This window comes from Pararge aegeria, chromosome 10, assembly GCF_905163445.1.
Source record: "Pararge aegeria chromosome 10, ilParAegt1.1, whole genome shotgun sequence".
Lineage (NCBI taxonomy): Eukaryota > Metazoa > Arthropoda > Insecta > Lepidoptera > Nymphalidae > Pararge > Pararge aegeria.
Window position 1 is genome coordinate 16,460,548 of NC_053189.1, and position 15,992 is coordinate 16,476,539.

General features: G+C 37.7%; 1 protein-coding gene across 1 annotated transcript; it reads left to right on the forward strand.

Moving 5' to 3' along the window:
* The first annotated feature begins 11,173 nt into the window (after positions 1-11,173).
* Positions 11,174-14,641, forward strand: LOC120626691 (vesicular acetylcholine transporter). Its single transcript, XM_039894316.1, has one exon. The coding sequence runs from the start codon at positions 11,205-11,207 to the stop codon at positions 13,005-13,007; it is 1,803 nt and encodes a 600-aa protein (XP_039750250.1). The 5' UTR covers positions 11,174-11,204; the 3' UTR covers positions 13,008-14,641.
* The last annotated feature ends 1,351 nt before the right edge of the window (positions 14,642-15,992 follow it).

Here is a 15,992-nt window from a genome sequence, read left to right on the forward strand (position 1 = left end):
TATGACGTCTACCACGTATTTTTTTATATCCACGCATATTTTTTTACCGTTTTACCTTATGCATTTCAAGCTTTGTTTCTATCTTCAGGGACAGGGCGGTATTTTGCAGGATGAGTTCCTTACAAAATTCTTCAAATTATTGTACAAAATATCTCAATTACCACTAGTAAATAAAAAAGAAATATATTAATAAAAAATAACAAATTATTACTTTTCACACCTTTTAGTACTTTTATATAATTTTTCCTTTATGCACACTAAAGACCCTCACATTACATTTTTTTTTTTTTTTTATTTTAGATTTTAGTTTTTCATGTTTATTAATTTCATAATTTGTGATTTATTTACCTCTTTGATGATTTTGTATTTCTCGATGTCCTTCAGGGGTAAATAAGCTTGTGTTAATGTAAAAAATATCTTTTGTTTGTTTATATATTGTATTCTATGTTATTGTCCTTTTTTATGATTATTTTGTTATTGTTTAGTCGCGAGGATTCAGTGACGACGAAGATAATGGGGCTGGCTGAAAACCAGTGCAGCGCGTTTTAGTATGCAGCTATACTGAGCCAGCTCCTTTGTCACACATTTTTATACTTTAACAATTTTATGACACAAATGTAACATTTTACACAAATGTGTGACAATAAATACGATTTTTCTTTCTTTCTTTCTTTTTTACAAGCCCAATGAAGTATTGTTCTGTTTATAGACTTTAGTTTTCCTGCCATCAGTCTTTCGACCTGAGGCTTAGGTGTTAAGCTTCATTGCATCTAACTAAACACACTAACACGCCCTCCAGATCGCAACGTAGCCATGCTGTTTGGCTGCAGAAATAAACATGGATGTAGTACTTTACCGGACTACTAATAGCCTAGTTAAAGAATAGTAAACAGGCGAATGATCTGCCGATAACTTTTATAAATAGATGCGCCTTGACAGTGTCATCTTAATACTAGTTAGAGCGAGGTAAAAAACCTCGCTTTAAACCTTTTAACTGAATTAGTTATTTAAGCGCGCCGACGGAAGCTTTTTAAAAATTCGCGAGAGATTTATCAGCCCTCGTAGTCTAGAATTTTCTATTTCCCACACAGAGTGGAAAAAGGAAACGACCTCTCCCACCGACGGGGAGGAGACATACGAAAGATTCCCAGTAACAAAGTACAGCGTATTTTTGACAAGTTAGTGTTTGACTAAAATCTCCTTTTATATGATAAGTGATGATGCAGTTACGCCAAATGGTACGTTAACTAACTTAACCTTATTCGTCACCTTATTTATATCGAAGTATTTCTCTGAAAAGTTTCCAACCGCTGAATAAATATTGTCTTTGCCAATTTAACAGTAAGAGTAGATACGAAAAATAAAATTCTTAAATGTATCCAACTATAGTTTTGCACTTTTAAATAAAACAATATTATTTTTGCGTAAACCAAATACGTGTCTTCATCTTAATTATTCGTATCATTATAGAATTTGCAATAAAAGACTAAAGTTATAGCCGAAAAGAAAACGGAATAACATTAATGTACCAGAAGTATTTTACTAAAACTGGATTAAAATAAACCCAATCTAAATTTGATTATTTGCAAAAGTAAACCAATTGTTTCGGACAGAAACTATGTCTAATCTCAGACGTATGGCTTGGTACCCTAAATTCTACACCACACAATCCTTAAATCTATACACACGGTGTAATATGCATTTGACATTCGAGCTAAAGTCTATCCTATTTCGAAGGATATAGAGTTGAAGGTAACATTGTAGATGCGTTTGACTGGTCTTTTGAGGGAAGGTCATCGTTCCCCCTCCCGAGGGAGTGCACCCCCGCACACCTCGCCCTCACCTGCCCTTTGAAGACGCCGACTGTACGTCTACAGGGGAGTTTAAGAGCTTTATTAATACGAATGGACAACGTAGTGGTTAACAAGTTCGACTAAGAATTAATTTCCTGGGTTCAAATCTCGTGCCAAAAATGTTAAGTTTTGAAGTGACCAGAGCAAGGGAATTGGCGCTGTACACTCCATACCTCAGAAAGCATGTTAAGCTGTCGATCTCGTTTATCCAAAATAACCTATCTTCGTCATACCAACTACACTAAATTGACCAAATTCGCCACATATTTACCTTGCCTCCTGGAGGTACTGAAATTGAAGTGTTAATAACTTTACGCACTCACTTTTTGTACAAAAAAAAAACAAAAGTAACCACCACCACTGCAGCTTCGTCCGCGTAATTAACGTATATAAGATACCAAACGTTAGGTTTTTTTAATCGAACTATAACTGGAAGTGCCAAATATGCAAACCATATTAAGGACATATAGAATTTCAAAATTTTTTAACAAACAACTGTGGTGTGGGCAAATAATATAGGTATCTGTCCTTGCTCTTGGAGCTTTAATCTTCCAGTATTTGTAACCTTTAATGACGTAACCATTGTCAAACGCAAACGACCGTCCCGAGGACCTATTCCTGATTGCCTCATTTTAATATATATATAATACTTTGAATTCCTTATAACAAATGCTTACATTAGTAATGTGTGGCTTAACAGCGCAGTACTATTAGTCGATAGAGCTGGGTAAACAGCGTTAATCCAAGTCAGTGAATGGACGAGTGCCCGTCTTTAAAGTTTAGCTACCACTAACAAAGAATAGTAATCATTATAGGAATAATCGGAATCGCATTGTCTGTTTGTATGCTTAAGGCTAACCAAGAAAATTACTAATATTTTAAATTTAGTCCAACCATCAGTGGTTGGTCTAAATTAAAAATGTCATAAATGTGGCATCTCAGTTCTCATAAATGTGGCATTTTTTTACGTATTTAGTATCGGTAAGTTTAATAAGGGGTTTGCTGCTGTCCGCTGAGGAGTTCTGTTATGTATCTCCAATCATATTCGTCAGATCTTTACGAAATTTGGCCAAACCTGAACTGATAGTATTGCCTATCTAGGACAAAATTAATTGTTTAAATCAGTATAGATTTGACGGCGTTATGGTGTAAAAGCGTCAAACACTTTCATCCCCTCTCCCTTTCAACTAAACTGAATTTCGGGATAAAAGTATCCAATGTCCTATCTCATAGTATGACCTTAAATCGACAGACAGCCAGAACGACAGTTTTGGGTTCAGTATCGCAGAGGAGGCCTGTGCCAGGTAGATACTTATAAGCTGCGAATGAATGCATTAGCTTTGAGAAGAGATCTCGTGGTAATTGCCGACATTGTCTTGATAGCGTTACGACACCTTATATATATGACCCTTACTATGGAGGTCTGTGATATAAAGATAGGAAGCGGTGATAGCTAAGTGGGTAAGACGTCAGCTTCTCTTTCTCGTTCAAACTCGGTCCGAGTATGAACCCCGGAGGCACTACTAACTTTTCGGAGTTATGTGCATTTTTATTTAAAGCAATTAATATAACATACATTAACGGGGAAGAAAAACATCGTGAGAAAACCGCATGAGGCTTCGCCGGACCTCTGTTTGACTATCCTTATTACGTGCTACCAGCTGAGATTAACAAAGCGGCAACCTCCTGTAGGTGTGCACAGCAGGGCGCGGCGGCGCTTCCATAGAAATTGCAATTTCATTCCATTTTAATACGTCTGTTTACCTTCAATAACTCCGTTAGGGTCGCGGCCGAGGGGAGCGTGCCTGTAATTATTTATATTTCCATCACGTCTCTTCCGTTATTTTATGTAGGTACCTACTTACGCAGAATTTTTTTAAGTGAAGACTTTTTTAGCCGCATTGAACGATTCTTGTTTGGGAAACTTAACAGGTTCGTGTTACCGACGACCTCAACATGCTCGTGACGTATTGCGCCAAACTAGCGTAGAATAGCAGCCTGTGTACATGTATACGTATATAAACTAAAACATTATTTATACTATACTAGCGTACCCAGCCCGCTTCGCCGGGCTAGATTTTGCTTTATTTTATTTAAGCAATAAACTTACATAATTAAATTTTTAATTTAAGTCTCATAATATATTAAATCATTTATTTCTCTCGGTATTCATTCTCTTCTATTCTCTTCTCGAGTGGGCGAAGATCATTATCTACACCGATGTACACCCAACAATAGAATATCATCATAGTAAATAAAAGCTGTATTTGTCAGTTTGACAGTTCAAAAATAGGAGTGCTCCGATCGTCACGAAACTCTACAGGATTACTCGCCAGGTCAATCCGGAGATTCCCTGAAAGTTTCATTGAAATCGGTCCAGCCGTTTCGGAGCCTATGCGGAACATACCCACTCACTTTCTCTTTTATATATATAGATAGATAGAAGAAGATAATATTTAAGTTGTAGTAGAGCTTTTAGTGACAGAATTCGTCCGGTCCGGGGCATCTGCTTGATTCGCCAATTATTACTATGAAGAACTCGACTGTATCACATGAAAGTTTTAATTTTGAATGCGTAAAATCTTGATTACAATGCCGATGTCGCAATCAATTCAGTGAACGAATTAATAGGTACAACAAAATTAATGGATTTATATTTGTTCTGTTTACATTAAAAACAAATTAATAATACATTCAGTTTTGTTTTTATGAGGCTAATTCAACTGGTTTTTATTGCTGCAATTTGTTGTAAAATTTCCTTACAAAATATGTTTTCATGTGTGCAACTTTCGTCTTGGTTGTATTATGTAGTGCACGCTACGTTTCCCCTTTACTTTTAGTACCGCCACTGTTTATTAATCTTACAGCTAGGCAACGATTGCTCAAAGTAGCCTTCTTGTTCGAGATTTTTGCAGGATAAATAGTGTTGCTTGACATTCTGCAAATTACCATAATGATTTCGTTACACTGTATGTTAGGTTAGTTAGCACCTGAGGTGCAATTTTATGAGTGACTCTGGTATGGTTTGGCTTATAGGTCAGATTAATAAATAAATTAAAATTGTGACTTTTGAAAGTACTTGAGGTTTAGTGAAGTTTCAACTTGATCTAGTTTCTGAGGTAAAGAAGAAATGTAAAGGACAAAAAATAATTATGACTTAACGAAATGGCATCGCTTGCGTTAAACTGCGGAGGCACGGATTAAACGCGAGCGCCTTATGCATTTTACGCAAGTTGCCAGTTACATCTAGTCTTAATTATAGAATACTTTAAACTGAATTACGCAATACATGACACTGTAACTTGCGTGCAAGTGTAGTCCAAGTCTGAAGTACAGTGCATTGCATTGTACAAGCTCTGCAAATGTTTGTTTTTTTATTACATATAACATGCACGTAAATGTGTTAATTTAAATGCTCGTACTTTGACTGAACAATATTAAAATAATAGTGCTTTCAACGTTGGTAGTAAGCTATATGTAGGCTTTACGCATGGACTTGTACTGAGGCGTTCCCTTCCTGTAAGATTGTTAAACTTAGTGCTTGAGTTTCCGTAGCGTGAGCAATTTTGTACACAAACATCAAAGCTTTATGAGAGCCACGCCATTTCTACTTACAAGGTCTTTGCGTTTAACTTAAATTATCGTGTTGGTTTGACCTTCTTTCTATAGCAACGAAGCAATGAATCGACGTCATTTATAACCAACTTAAAAAAAAGATGGAAAATCCATCATTTATCATTTTCATTTTTTTTATCTTGTGTATATCACTAGATAATTTCTACTGGGTTTATTCTTACGAAAAATAGTGAATAAATTTCACCAAAGTTATAATTATTGTAACAAAATCGTAGAAAAATGACAGGTGCGAGGCGGAAACTTTTTAAAACTAGGTATTCCCCGCGACGACGACCCCGCTTTCTCTTTGATTTTCCGTGCTAAATAGTAGTGGGGGGGGGGAGGGGAGTTCATTCCAGCACGCACGTCTAACGTTTCTAAGTTATGTGCATTTTAAGCAATTAAAATATCACTTGCTTAAAATTCAATTTGAAGGAAACATCGCGAGGAAAGCGGCATGCCTGAGAGTTCTCTATAATGTTCTTAAACAATATGATGATAATTGGTATGAATTACCGGATACAAATGTAAAAACTACTTACTGCATATTTAACGTAGCTACGTCAACTTTTTAAACCGCTAAAAATTAAACATCTCGTGGTTTCCGACTCACGTTTTGAAGATAAAATACGGGTCAAGGGTCATCAAGTGAGAGACACTCGTGTTTCCAACGAGTTCTCTGGGGCTCTGTAAATACGCATTCAACCAACGTTTGGAAATTATGAAATAGGGATAGAAGACTGTAAAATGTTGACTTCAGAACTCAGGTATTTACTGGAGATTACTATCTGGGAGTCTCAGTTATCAAACGACTTACGGCCGTTTTCAATAACTTACTTTAAGTAGTGGTTAAGCTTTTGTAGCACAGTTCGTCCGGGGAAGTACTACCCCCATGGTAATTACTGCCGCTAAGCAGCATTGTTGCCAAACGGTGTTCCAGGCTAGGCGTTGATGCTGGTGGCATTACACGCATATGAGGCACCTAACCCTCAGGTTAATGGGCATAGGGTGGCATCTTTCTCTTGCATCCCCAGCAAAGTTTTGCTCTGTTTATACGGTTCTCCACTTACTACCGAAGGTCATCTGAAAAAAAAAGAAAAGTTAATAGATAAATAGATAGAAACCAGGCGTTACCAGTAGGTAGGTGTAACCAGTAACTTCCTAACTATCCTTTGAACGTAGTTTTGAAGGAAGCAGCGTTAGTAATTAATCAAAAGTAATAGCTCAGTCACGCATAAAAACGAATGCATTAATACTTTAAAGGCATAATTTTTGTATACCCCGGTTACGACCCTAATAGCCTATACAATAAATAAAAGAGGAACCTTAATATATAAAGAAGAAGAAAGCAAAATAATTAAAATAACTTTTATTTATTTATTCATTAATGCTCGCGAAACGAAAAATCCAAAAAAAACTCTTAACTGAAGATTATACTCCACATCGGACTTAAAGAGCAAAACTTACTTTGTTATTTGAAACATAATATTAATTATAAGTTAGTTCACAAAAGCTTTTCGTTATTTTATAAATAACCCTGTAGGTACACTTATCATTCGGATAAGCTAAAGTAGAAAAACTCTGTTAAGAGGTACTTTTAAGTTGTAAAGCCCCAATTTATTCCAACAATGTCCTCAGGTAGTTATATCGAGCGTAAAACAACCTTTCCGATTCTTGTTAGGAATTTTTCCCTTCATTGTGATTCCTGCCACGTCCCTTTAAGGATCCTTCTACGTTTTTCTTTACTTTCGAGATGTCTTGGAATTTTGAAAAAGGTATACGGGGTGAACTTTACTTGCTGTAAGTTACTACCCTTTGATAATAAATAATATCTAGAGCTCTTTCAAAATTCATAGCTATACTTTTACATGCTTCTCTAGGTATTATAGCGGGTTATAGGCGACATCGCACCGAAACTTTAAATCTTTGTCGGTAGGGTGATAACTAGCAATAACTGAAGCCTTCCACCAGACCAGTGCACCTGTCAGGAATCAAACCTAGGATCTCCACTATTAACCCAAGTATTAAATATGTTACGATAGTTACTTATTAATCAATGGTCATGGTATTAAACATTATGTATAATTATAACACTTTTATACTATGGTAAGTAATTAAGCAGTACTCCAGCGCACTTTCGCCTCGGTTCCGGACACGAATTCTCCTTTTCTCTTACGGTTTTGAAATGCAGCCCTAAAGTAAAAATATAAATCCTTTTTAAATCTAAACCTATACTTTTAGGGAAACATTTGCAGAAGGTTTTTATGTTCGATATCTTGAACTGGGCACTGATGAGTCGAAGAGTAAGCAAATGTATGGATAAACGGCACTTCGTTATAATGATCAGTCTTAGGTTCCGTAGATTTTTCGTGTGCTTTAGATTAGATAATGCAGGAAGTAAACAGTGATTATTACCTACCCACTTTATTAGGATGCAGCTAGATTTCAAAGTAATATTTATGTAAAATCTGTTTTAGTAATAATCCAGAAATCCAATTGGAACCGAACGATCAGTTAAAATATCGAATTACCGATGGGAAAAGAAAGCTTTTTTCGTCGAAATGAAAAAGTAGGAAAGCTCCCCCTTTGTGTAGCTGTAATGAGGTTGCCTTCTCAGCGACGCCTGACGACGCAAATTGGATTTAGGCTAAACAAGTCGTTACAATCATCGTCTCATCCAAACAATTTATAGAAACACTCAGCCTAATGAACTCTCTCAGCAATATGGAATAGAAAAATGTTTATCCTTAAAACATGGGGAATATTTGGGCAGATTGGTTATTTTATTGCAAATGGCACACTATCTAGCTATGTTAATAGAAGAAAAGTTCTAGATCCTTCAACTGACTCATCAACATCCAAAGGTCAAAGAGTAAAAGTTGACATAGCGCGTTGTGGTTAACAAGTTTGCGTTATTCCCATAACTCTAATAATTATAAATGCTGCCGATGCAACTCTATGCTCTTTTCTTGAGTCATGCATGAGGCAGTGGATGACAGTCCTTCGTCACCCAGGAGCTGTTGAGAACTCTGAATCGACTGAACCGATAGGAATTAGGCGGGGTATTTTCCAGGGCGATAGTTTGAGTCCTCTATGGTTTTGCCTAGCCCTTAATCCTCTCAGTAACTTGCTGATGGACTCAGGACTAGGATTTCGCCTTCGCAGGGGTGGTGAGCTCATATCTCACTTACTGTATATGGATGACCTCAAGCTGTATGCATCAAAACGATCAGACCTTATGGCATTGTTAAAGATAACTCAGACCTTTAGCAATGACATAGGGATGGAATTTGGTGTAGACAAGTGTGTGGTAATCAATGTAGAGCGAGGTAGGGTTGTGAGCTCTGAGAATATAGTTCTTTCAGAAACTATTATTCTCAAATCACTTCGTGAGGGGAGACCTATAAATATCTTGGAATGTCAGAAGCACTTGGTATTGAGGTAGGGCACATGAAACAGGTAGTGCAGGAACGCTTCTTTAGCCGCCTGATAAAAGTACTAAAGAGTCTTTTATCAGGTGGTAATAAGGTGCGTGCCTTTAATAGCTGGGTCATGCCCTTACTCATATACACTTTTGGCATTCTAAAGTGGACTCAAACTGAACTGGACACCCTGGACTGTAAAGTTCGCAAACTTACCGTATGCATCACCCACGTTCCTCTGTAATGAGGTTGTACATCCCACGCAAGTGTGGAGGACGTGGTCTTCTGAATGCCAAGAACCTTCATAATCGTGAGGTGTGCAATCTTAGAGATCATTTTCTTAGAATTAATATGGGTATGTGTAAGGATGTCGTTGCAGTAGATAAGGGTCTTACTCAACTATTCCTTGGCAAAGAGAACTGGCGCAAGCCAAAAGTACTTAGCAACTCAGATCGTGTGGCGGTATGGAAGAGTAAGGAGTTGCATGGCAGATTCTACAAGGCCCTGTCGGGACCAGATGTAGATCAAATCGTATCTGTATCCTGGTTACAGTTCGGTGACCTATTTGGGGAAACCGAGGGTTTTGTCTGTGCAATTATGGACGAAGTCATCAAGACGAGAAACTACCGGAAACACATTATGAAAGATGGCACTCTAGACATATGTCGAGCGTGTCATCGTCCTGGGGAGTCCCTCAGGCATATAGTTTCCGGGTGTTCTCATCTTGCTAACGGCGAATACTTGCACAGACATAATCAAGTAGCCAGGATAGTTCATCAACAACTTGCTCTTCGGTTTGGCCTTATCGATCTTGAGATGCCTTACTATAGGTACGACCCAGCGTCAGTTCTTGAAAATAGCAGTGCATTGCTCTACTGGGATCGAACGATTATCACTGACAGGTATATTACAGCTAATAGACCTGATATAGTGCTAGTCTATCGATCAGTGCGCCGTGCAATAATTGTTGACATAACTATTCCACATGACGATAATCTGGTGAAAGCTGAAAAGGAAAAAGTATCTAAATACTTGGACCTTGCTCACGAGATTACCGCCATGTGGAATGTTGAGTCGACCGTTGTTGTTCCGATAATCGTTTCAGTCAATGGTCTTCTCGCGAAAAGCTTCGACCAACATCTCAAGAAGCTTTCGCTTGGTTGTTGGATCAAGGGTCGGATACAGAAGGCAGTAGTCCTTGAAACGGCGCGTATTGTGAGGAGGTTTCTCACTTTGGAGCCCTGACCACCGGTTGCTTGGGCATTCAAAAGCCCCGCAAGCGGAGGGTGGAAGTTTTTTTTTTTATAAATTTTTAATAGTGTTTTTTTAATTTATTCTTAAGCATTGTTAATAATTGAAAAAAAAAAAAAAAAGAAAAATAATAAATGATAGATAAATAGTAATAAATAAATGCTGCTATACATATCCACGAAATTCGCTATCCAACTGCAAACATGAGAGTGGAAGTGTTGCACGTATGTTTTTCGTTTCGCGCTGCGTTTGGGTTTAAGCCACGTTTGGGCCTTGATGAACGATTTCTGACAGTTTTTTGCATACGACTAGGGGTGAGTGTGGACTAGGCGTGGACTTTTGCGATGGAACAAAGATAGATCTTGCAGCCATTTGCGGTGTATATAACTATAACCTTTTATGTTATCTGCTTTTAAACACATGCTAATTCTTATACCTACACTGAATCTTAAGTAGATAACCTTTCTTCATATTGACAGTATAATACCATAATTTTATAAAAGCAAGAGAATAGGGCTATACTTCGGCACGGGCAGGTAGGTTGACCGAATGGAAATAGCTAGAGAGTTGCGGATTTTAATCTCGTTGTGGTATTCTTGGTGACATAAATTAACAAATAATTTTCGGAAAGTAGTCGCCTGCGTTAATTTTCGTAACCATGCAAATATTAAAAAGGTGTTTTTAACTGCGATTGTTTATAATGTTTTATATGTTTGTAGTGCTATGTTCAAAAGGACTCTGAATCATCTTTGCAAGTTGCCGACGTTATAACGGACCGGGATAGAGGAACCATGTCAACTAACAGAAACAAAGATCGACTCAAATTCCTTTTGAAACTAAGCGCTCGCTCCAGCGGGCATCCTTTACTATCTCGAAGAGGAAATGATAATTAAATGATCATTTCTGTCTGTTGTCAGGTTCCGAAGTCCTATTCGAGGGTTGCGGCGAGAAGCAACGTGTATGAAATAACCACTGGTACAGAGTAAACTAAAAGAGGAGGCAGTAACATGGTCATAGTTTGCAACACAGAAGTTCACCAAAGGTTTCAATAAAAGATTTGAAGATGGCGGAGCCACCACAGACAATATGGCAGAAGATCGACAGTTCGATTATTCCCGTCGTAAATCTAGAGGTGCGCGAGGTGCGCGAGATACTGTGGGAGAAGATCAAGGAGCCAACATCCCAGAGGAAGATCATTTTAGTCATAGTAGCCATAGCTCTTCTCTTAGACAACATGCTTTATATGGTCATCGTGCCTATAATACCAGATTACTTACGATATATTGGCGCATGGGGCGAGGCGGGTTACGACCACGTTGTAACTCTGGATCCCATACAAGTAGGAAACAAAACTATTATACCTACGAAAATTATACCAGCCTCACACGAAGGGCAAGACTCAGCAACCGGGGTACTCTTCGCCTCCAAGGCGATAGTGCAACTCATGATAAACCCCTTTTCCGGTGCCTTAATTGATCGTATTGGATACGACATACCAATGATGATCGGACTCATCATAATGTTTCTGTCTACATCGATATTTGCTTGTGGTAGAAGTTACGGTATGCTGTTCTTCGCGAGAAGTCTTCAGGGTGTAGGATCCGCCTTTGCTGATACCTCGGGGTTAGCAATGATCGCTGATAGGTTTACTGAGGAGAACGAACGCTCACAGGCATTAGGTATAGCACTCGCATTTATCAGTTTCGGATGCCTAGTTGCACCGCCCTTTGGAGGAGCCCTTTACCAGTTTGCTGGAAAAGAAGTACCTTTCCTTATTCTCGCATTGGTATCCCTCTTGGATGGATTTATGCTGCTTCTTGTAATGAAACCTTTGAAGACACAGATGAAAGAAGCATCTGAACCTAAGACACCCGGCACACCAATTTGGAAACTTCTGATGGATCCTTATATTGCCGTTTGTGCCGGAGCTCTGATGATGTCAAACGTCGCGTTGGCATTTTTGGAGCCAACAATATCGTTGTGGATGGAAGACAATCTAACAAAGGACAATTGGAAAATTGGAATGATCTGGCTACCAGCGTTTTTCCCACACGTTCTCGGCGTGGTCATAACAGTAAAAATGGCGAAGAAGTATCCTCAGCAACAGTGGCTAATGGCAGCAGGTGGCTTAGCACTAGAAGGCTTATGCTGCTTCATAATTCCATTCGCAAACTCTTATAAGATGTTGATGATACCAATTTGCGGAATATGCTTCGGAATCGCTCTCATTGATACAGCACTATTACCAACTCTTGGCTATTTGGTAGACGTTCGATACGTGTCTGTTTACGGAAGTATCTACGCAATCGCGGATATATCCTATTCCTTCGCATATGCCGTTGGACCGATTATAGCTGGAGAAGTCGTCGAAATGATAGGTTTCACCGCGCTGAATCTCTTCATTGCCTTCAGCAATCTACTGTACGCTCCAGTTCTGATGTACCTCAGACACATTTATGACTTTAAGCCGTTCGAAAATGAAGCGAATATTCTAATGGCTGATCCGCCGGATAAGGAGTACCAGACGTACAGCATGCAAGACCAGAGGCCCGTGAATGGTGAATTTAAGAATCACTTGGAGTATAGCAATGTTCAGCAAGACGTACAGGAGTCGAACGTGGACAGTTCAAGGTACGAATACCAGGAAGGTTATCAGAATTATTCTCAAGGGTATGAACAGCAAGGCTACCAGCAAGAGACGTACAACCAGCCGCGGCAACTTCCCGCGCAGCCGCAGCCAACCGCAAGCAACCCCTTCAGAGCTGCTGCAGCCACCCCCGCGGCACCGGCTCCGTCACCAGGTCCCGCACCAGTGCCCGCACCAACACCGAATCCCATCAGGAACCCCTTCCGACAAGGCTTCTAGAGCTGTTTAGGATTGTTGTCTATATTTTTGAATTTACTTGTTGTGTATTTATAAATGTCTTATAGTTAACTTCGATCACTGAGCCGCGTACACCTGGCGGCATTGTTTAGTGTCTGACTAGATGTCTATTGTCTAACTGTGCTTACAATTAACTGTATTGTAGTGGATTACCGGTGCCTACAAAATAACACACTGTATCTGAAGCCAGCCATGCGTGTAAAGGTGTATCTGTACAGTTACATTTATACATGTTGTACGACCTCTCTGGCGCAGCGGTGAGCGCTGTCGTTTTAAGTTGGAGGTCCCGGGTTCGATTCCTGGCAGGGGTAATTTGTCTGAACTTTATCTGATCTGGTCTAGTGAGAGGCTAATTACTAATCTACCGACAAAGATGAGCTTCCAGTTCGATGTCGCGAGGAAACTAATTAGGGGTATGGATTTATAATAACTGCCATGCTCACTTACAAGTTAGCTGGCTACTATTTAACCAGGTGAGGTTGCATTCAAGGGCTGCCGATAGCCATATGTTTTTTAATGGCCTAACTTTAAAGCGAAAAATAAAAACAATTACTTTATCCGCTAAGCTAAATAAAGAAAGAGGAAACCAAAATGAAGTTACGATGAAGTTACGATGAAGTTTGCCCATGCATAGACCTACATAGTACCTATTTAACTTGGAGTTTTTGAAATTGTACTCTAGCATAACAATTGTTCCTTGTATGTTTTAGTTCATTTCTTTAAATATTTTAAACCTGTGTGATATAAAAATCCCTATGAATACATACAAATAGCATTACTCCCCTGCGCAGTTTTGTTTAAACAATTGTCGAGTATACCCTGTACCCCATGGCTGATGATACCAAATATTATAGTAATAGAGACTGCAAAATGTAGATTCTTTGCATCGAGTTAATGTGTCTTTGTAGGCGGCTGTAACGTTTCTTGTTGATATTGTATTGTTCAAATATACCTAACTGTTACAACTTCTCAGCGTTTTCTGTATTAACGAAACCATTTGGTTTTGATATTCAGATATCTATTTCTCACTAGTTATACCTATTATAACTTAAATTGTAATATTATAGACCTATTAAATAACTTGAAATTTAAATGTGTGTGTGTAGAAAATTTACGTGATTAAGTTGTATATAATTCACTAAACCGAACAAGATTGGCAGATTAGAAAAAATAGTGCTTTTAAGATTTATTGTGAATGTGTAGGAATAGTGTGGCGTATACGGGAAGTTAACAGAATATAATATGCTATGCGAATATAAGGCAGATATTAAATGGAACAAAATTATTCTACGACTCGAAAATTATTTTAACAATTTATTTATTTTAAAAAAACTGATACCTACTCTGGTCCCACTAACATTTGATGATAATCGTCAAAGCCCATCCCGTGTTGGAGCAGAGTGTTGGGTCAATTCTCTGAAATTCATTCTCCTATGGGAGAGGTACTTGTCTAACAGAGTGAGATTAAGTATTGGAAGAGGATTTATCTATTTAATATCACCAGTCTATTTTGGACACACCCTCCGTACGCTCATGGGAAACTATTACTCCTGTCAATTATTTCAACTCTAGTGATTTATATATAGCCGAATCAGCAATACTATGCTATCGATGTAAGATAATTAATAAATATTCTTGAAGCAATTTAAGATTTATTGAACTATTTTTAAAAGTAGTTTATAGAAAACTTGTAAAAAATAAGAAGAAATCACAAAAGCGACGCAATCCAGTAAATGAAGTAGACAGATGTTAAGGGGCCTAAAATTATGTACATTCAAAATGGCACTTACGTCTATTAGTATATATTATTTTAAGTTAGCTCAGTAAGTAAAATATGGATAGGTTAGATATGGACAAGACTGCCTTAAATCATTTTTTGTAATATGAAATGTAAAAAAATCACAATTGCTTTCCATATTCACTTGATTTTATCATTCTTATTTTATTACTGCCGTATAAGTAACAAATTGAAACATTTTATGAGTTTATGAACTAAGTATAACGCTTTATCTACCGTCAACTCAACTCGTGAATATGATTATTTGACTAGTTTTGAAAAAAGTTAGGTCCCTATAAAAAATCATCAATCAATGCAGCTCATTTGAGGAATTTAATGACTTTAGCGCTGAGAGCTGACTGTGAGCTAATAATTTAGAGAGCTATCATAATAACTTTGGAGGTTGAATGTTTTTGTTGTATCTATCTCACAGTTTAGATTAAGTATCTCCACGTTCGGAACATCAAGAGTACAAACGGGATTATAATATGATATGAGATAAAAGAAATTGTTTCAAGACTAGTCCAAATAGCTATAAAAAAAAAATCACGCTTCTTAGTTAGTAGTGTACGCGCGCAAATGGCTACACGATTTTAACAGTAAAATTAACTCAACTATTTTGGTGAATATTTTAACAGTAAAATCGTGTAACCAAATAGCAGTCTTAAAATCGACCGCGAAAACACTGTCACGGATTTTACAGTTTTATACAACCGGTTCTTTCATTTACCTATGTCAAATTCTTCATCGAAATTGCGGAAACTTTAAGGCAGTCTTGCAAGCGGTGTACAGTATGATTAAAATTATCAAAAAAATGTACCCACTCTGTAGTTCCAGAATAACGTGTATTTAGAAGTACAGATTTATCTTCTAATAGTTTTAGTAATATCAATGTCATATCACACTATTGATAAACTTAAACATAATCAATTAATTAATATCAATTAGTAGTTAAGATCAACTTGTGATAAAGTTGCAACCAAGGTAACGAAACATATCAGAATCTTTTGATTCACGTAGTTTTAAGGTTATGCCATAAGTGATTATACTTAATTATAGAACTTATATTAACGTAATTTATCTAAAAGACAGGATACATTGAGATGAAATCTGCTTAGCGTATACATGCGAGATTCTGAAAAATGTAAGTAGACATCGACTTAACTGTACTGAAAACGTACGCGAAAGAG

What these genes read in the sequence shown, in the direction of transcription:
- LOC120626691 (XM_039894316.1), top strand. Translation starts at nt 11,205, where the DNA reads ATGGCGGAGCCACCACAGACAATATGGCAGAAGATCGACAGTTCGATT.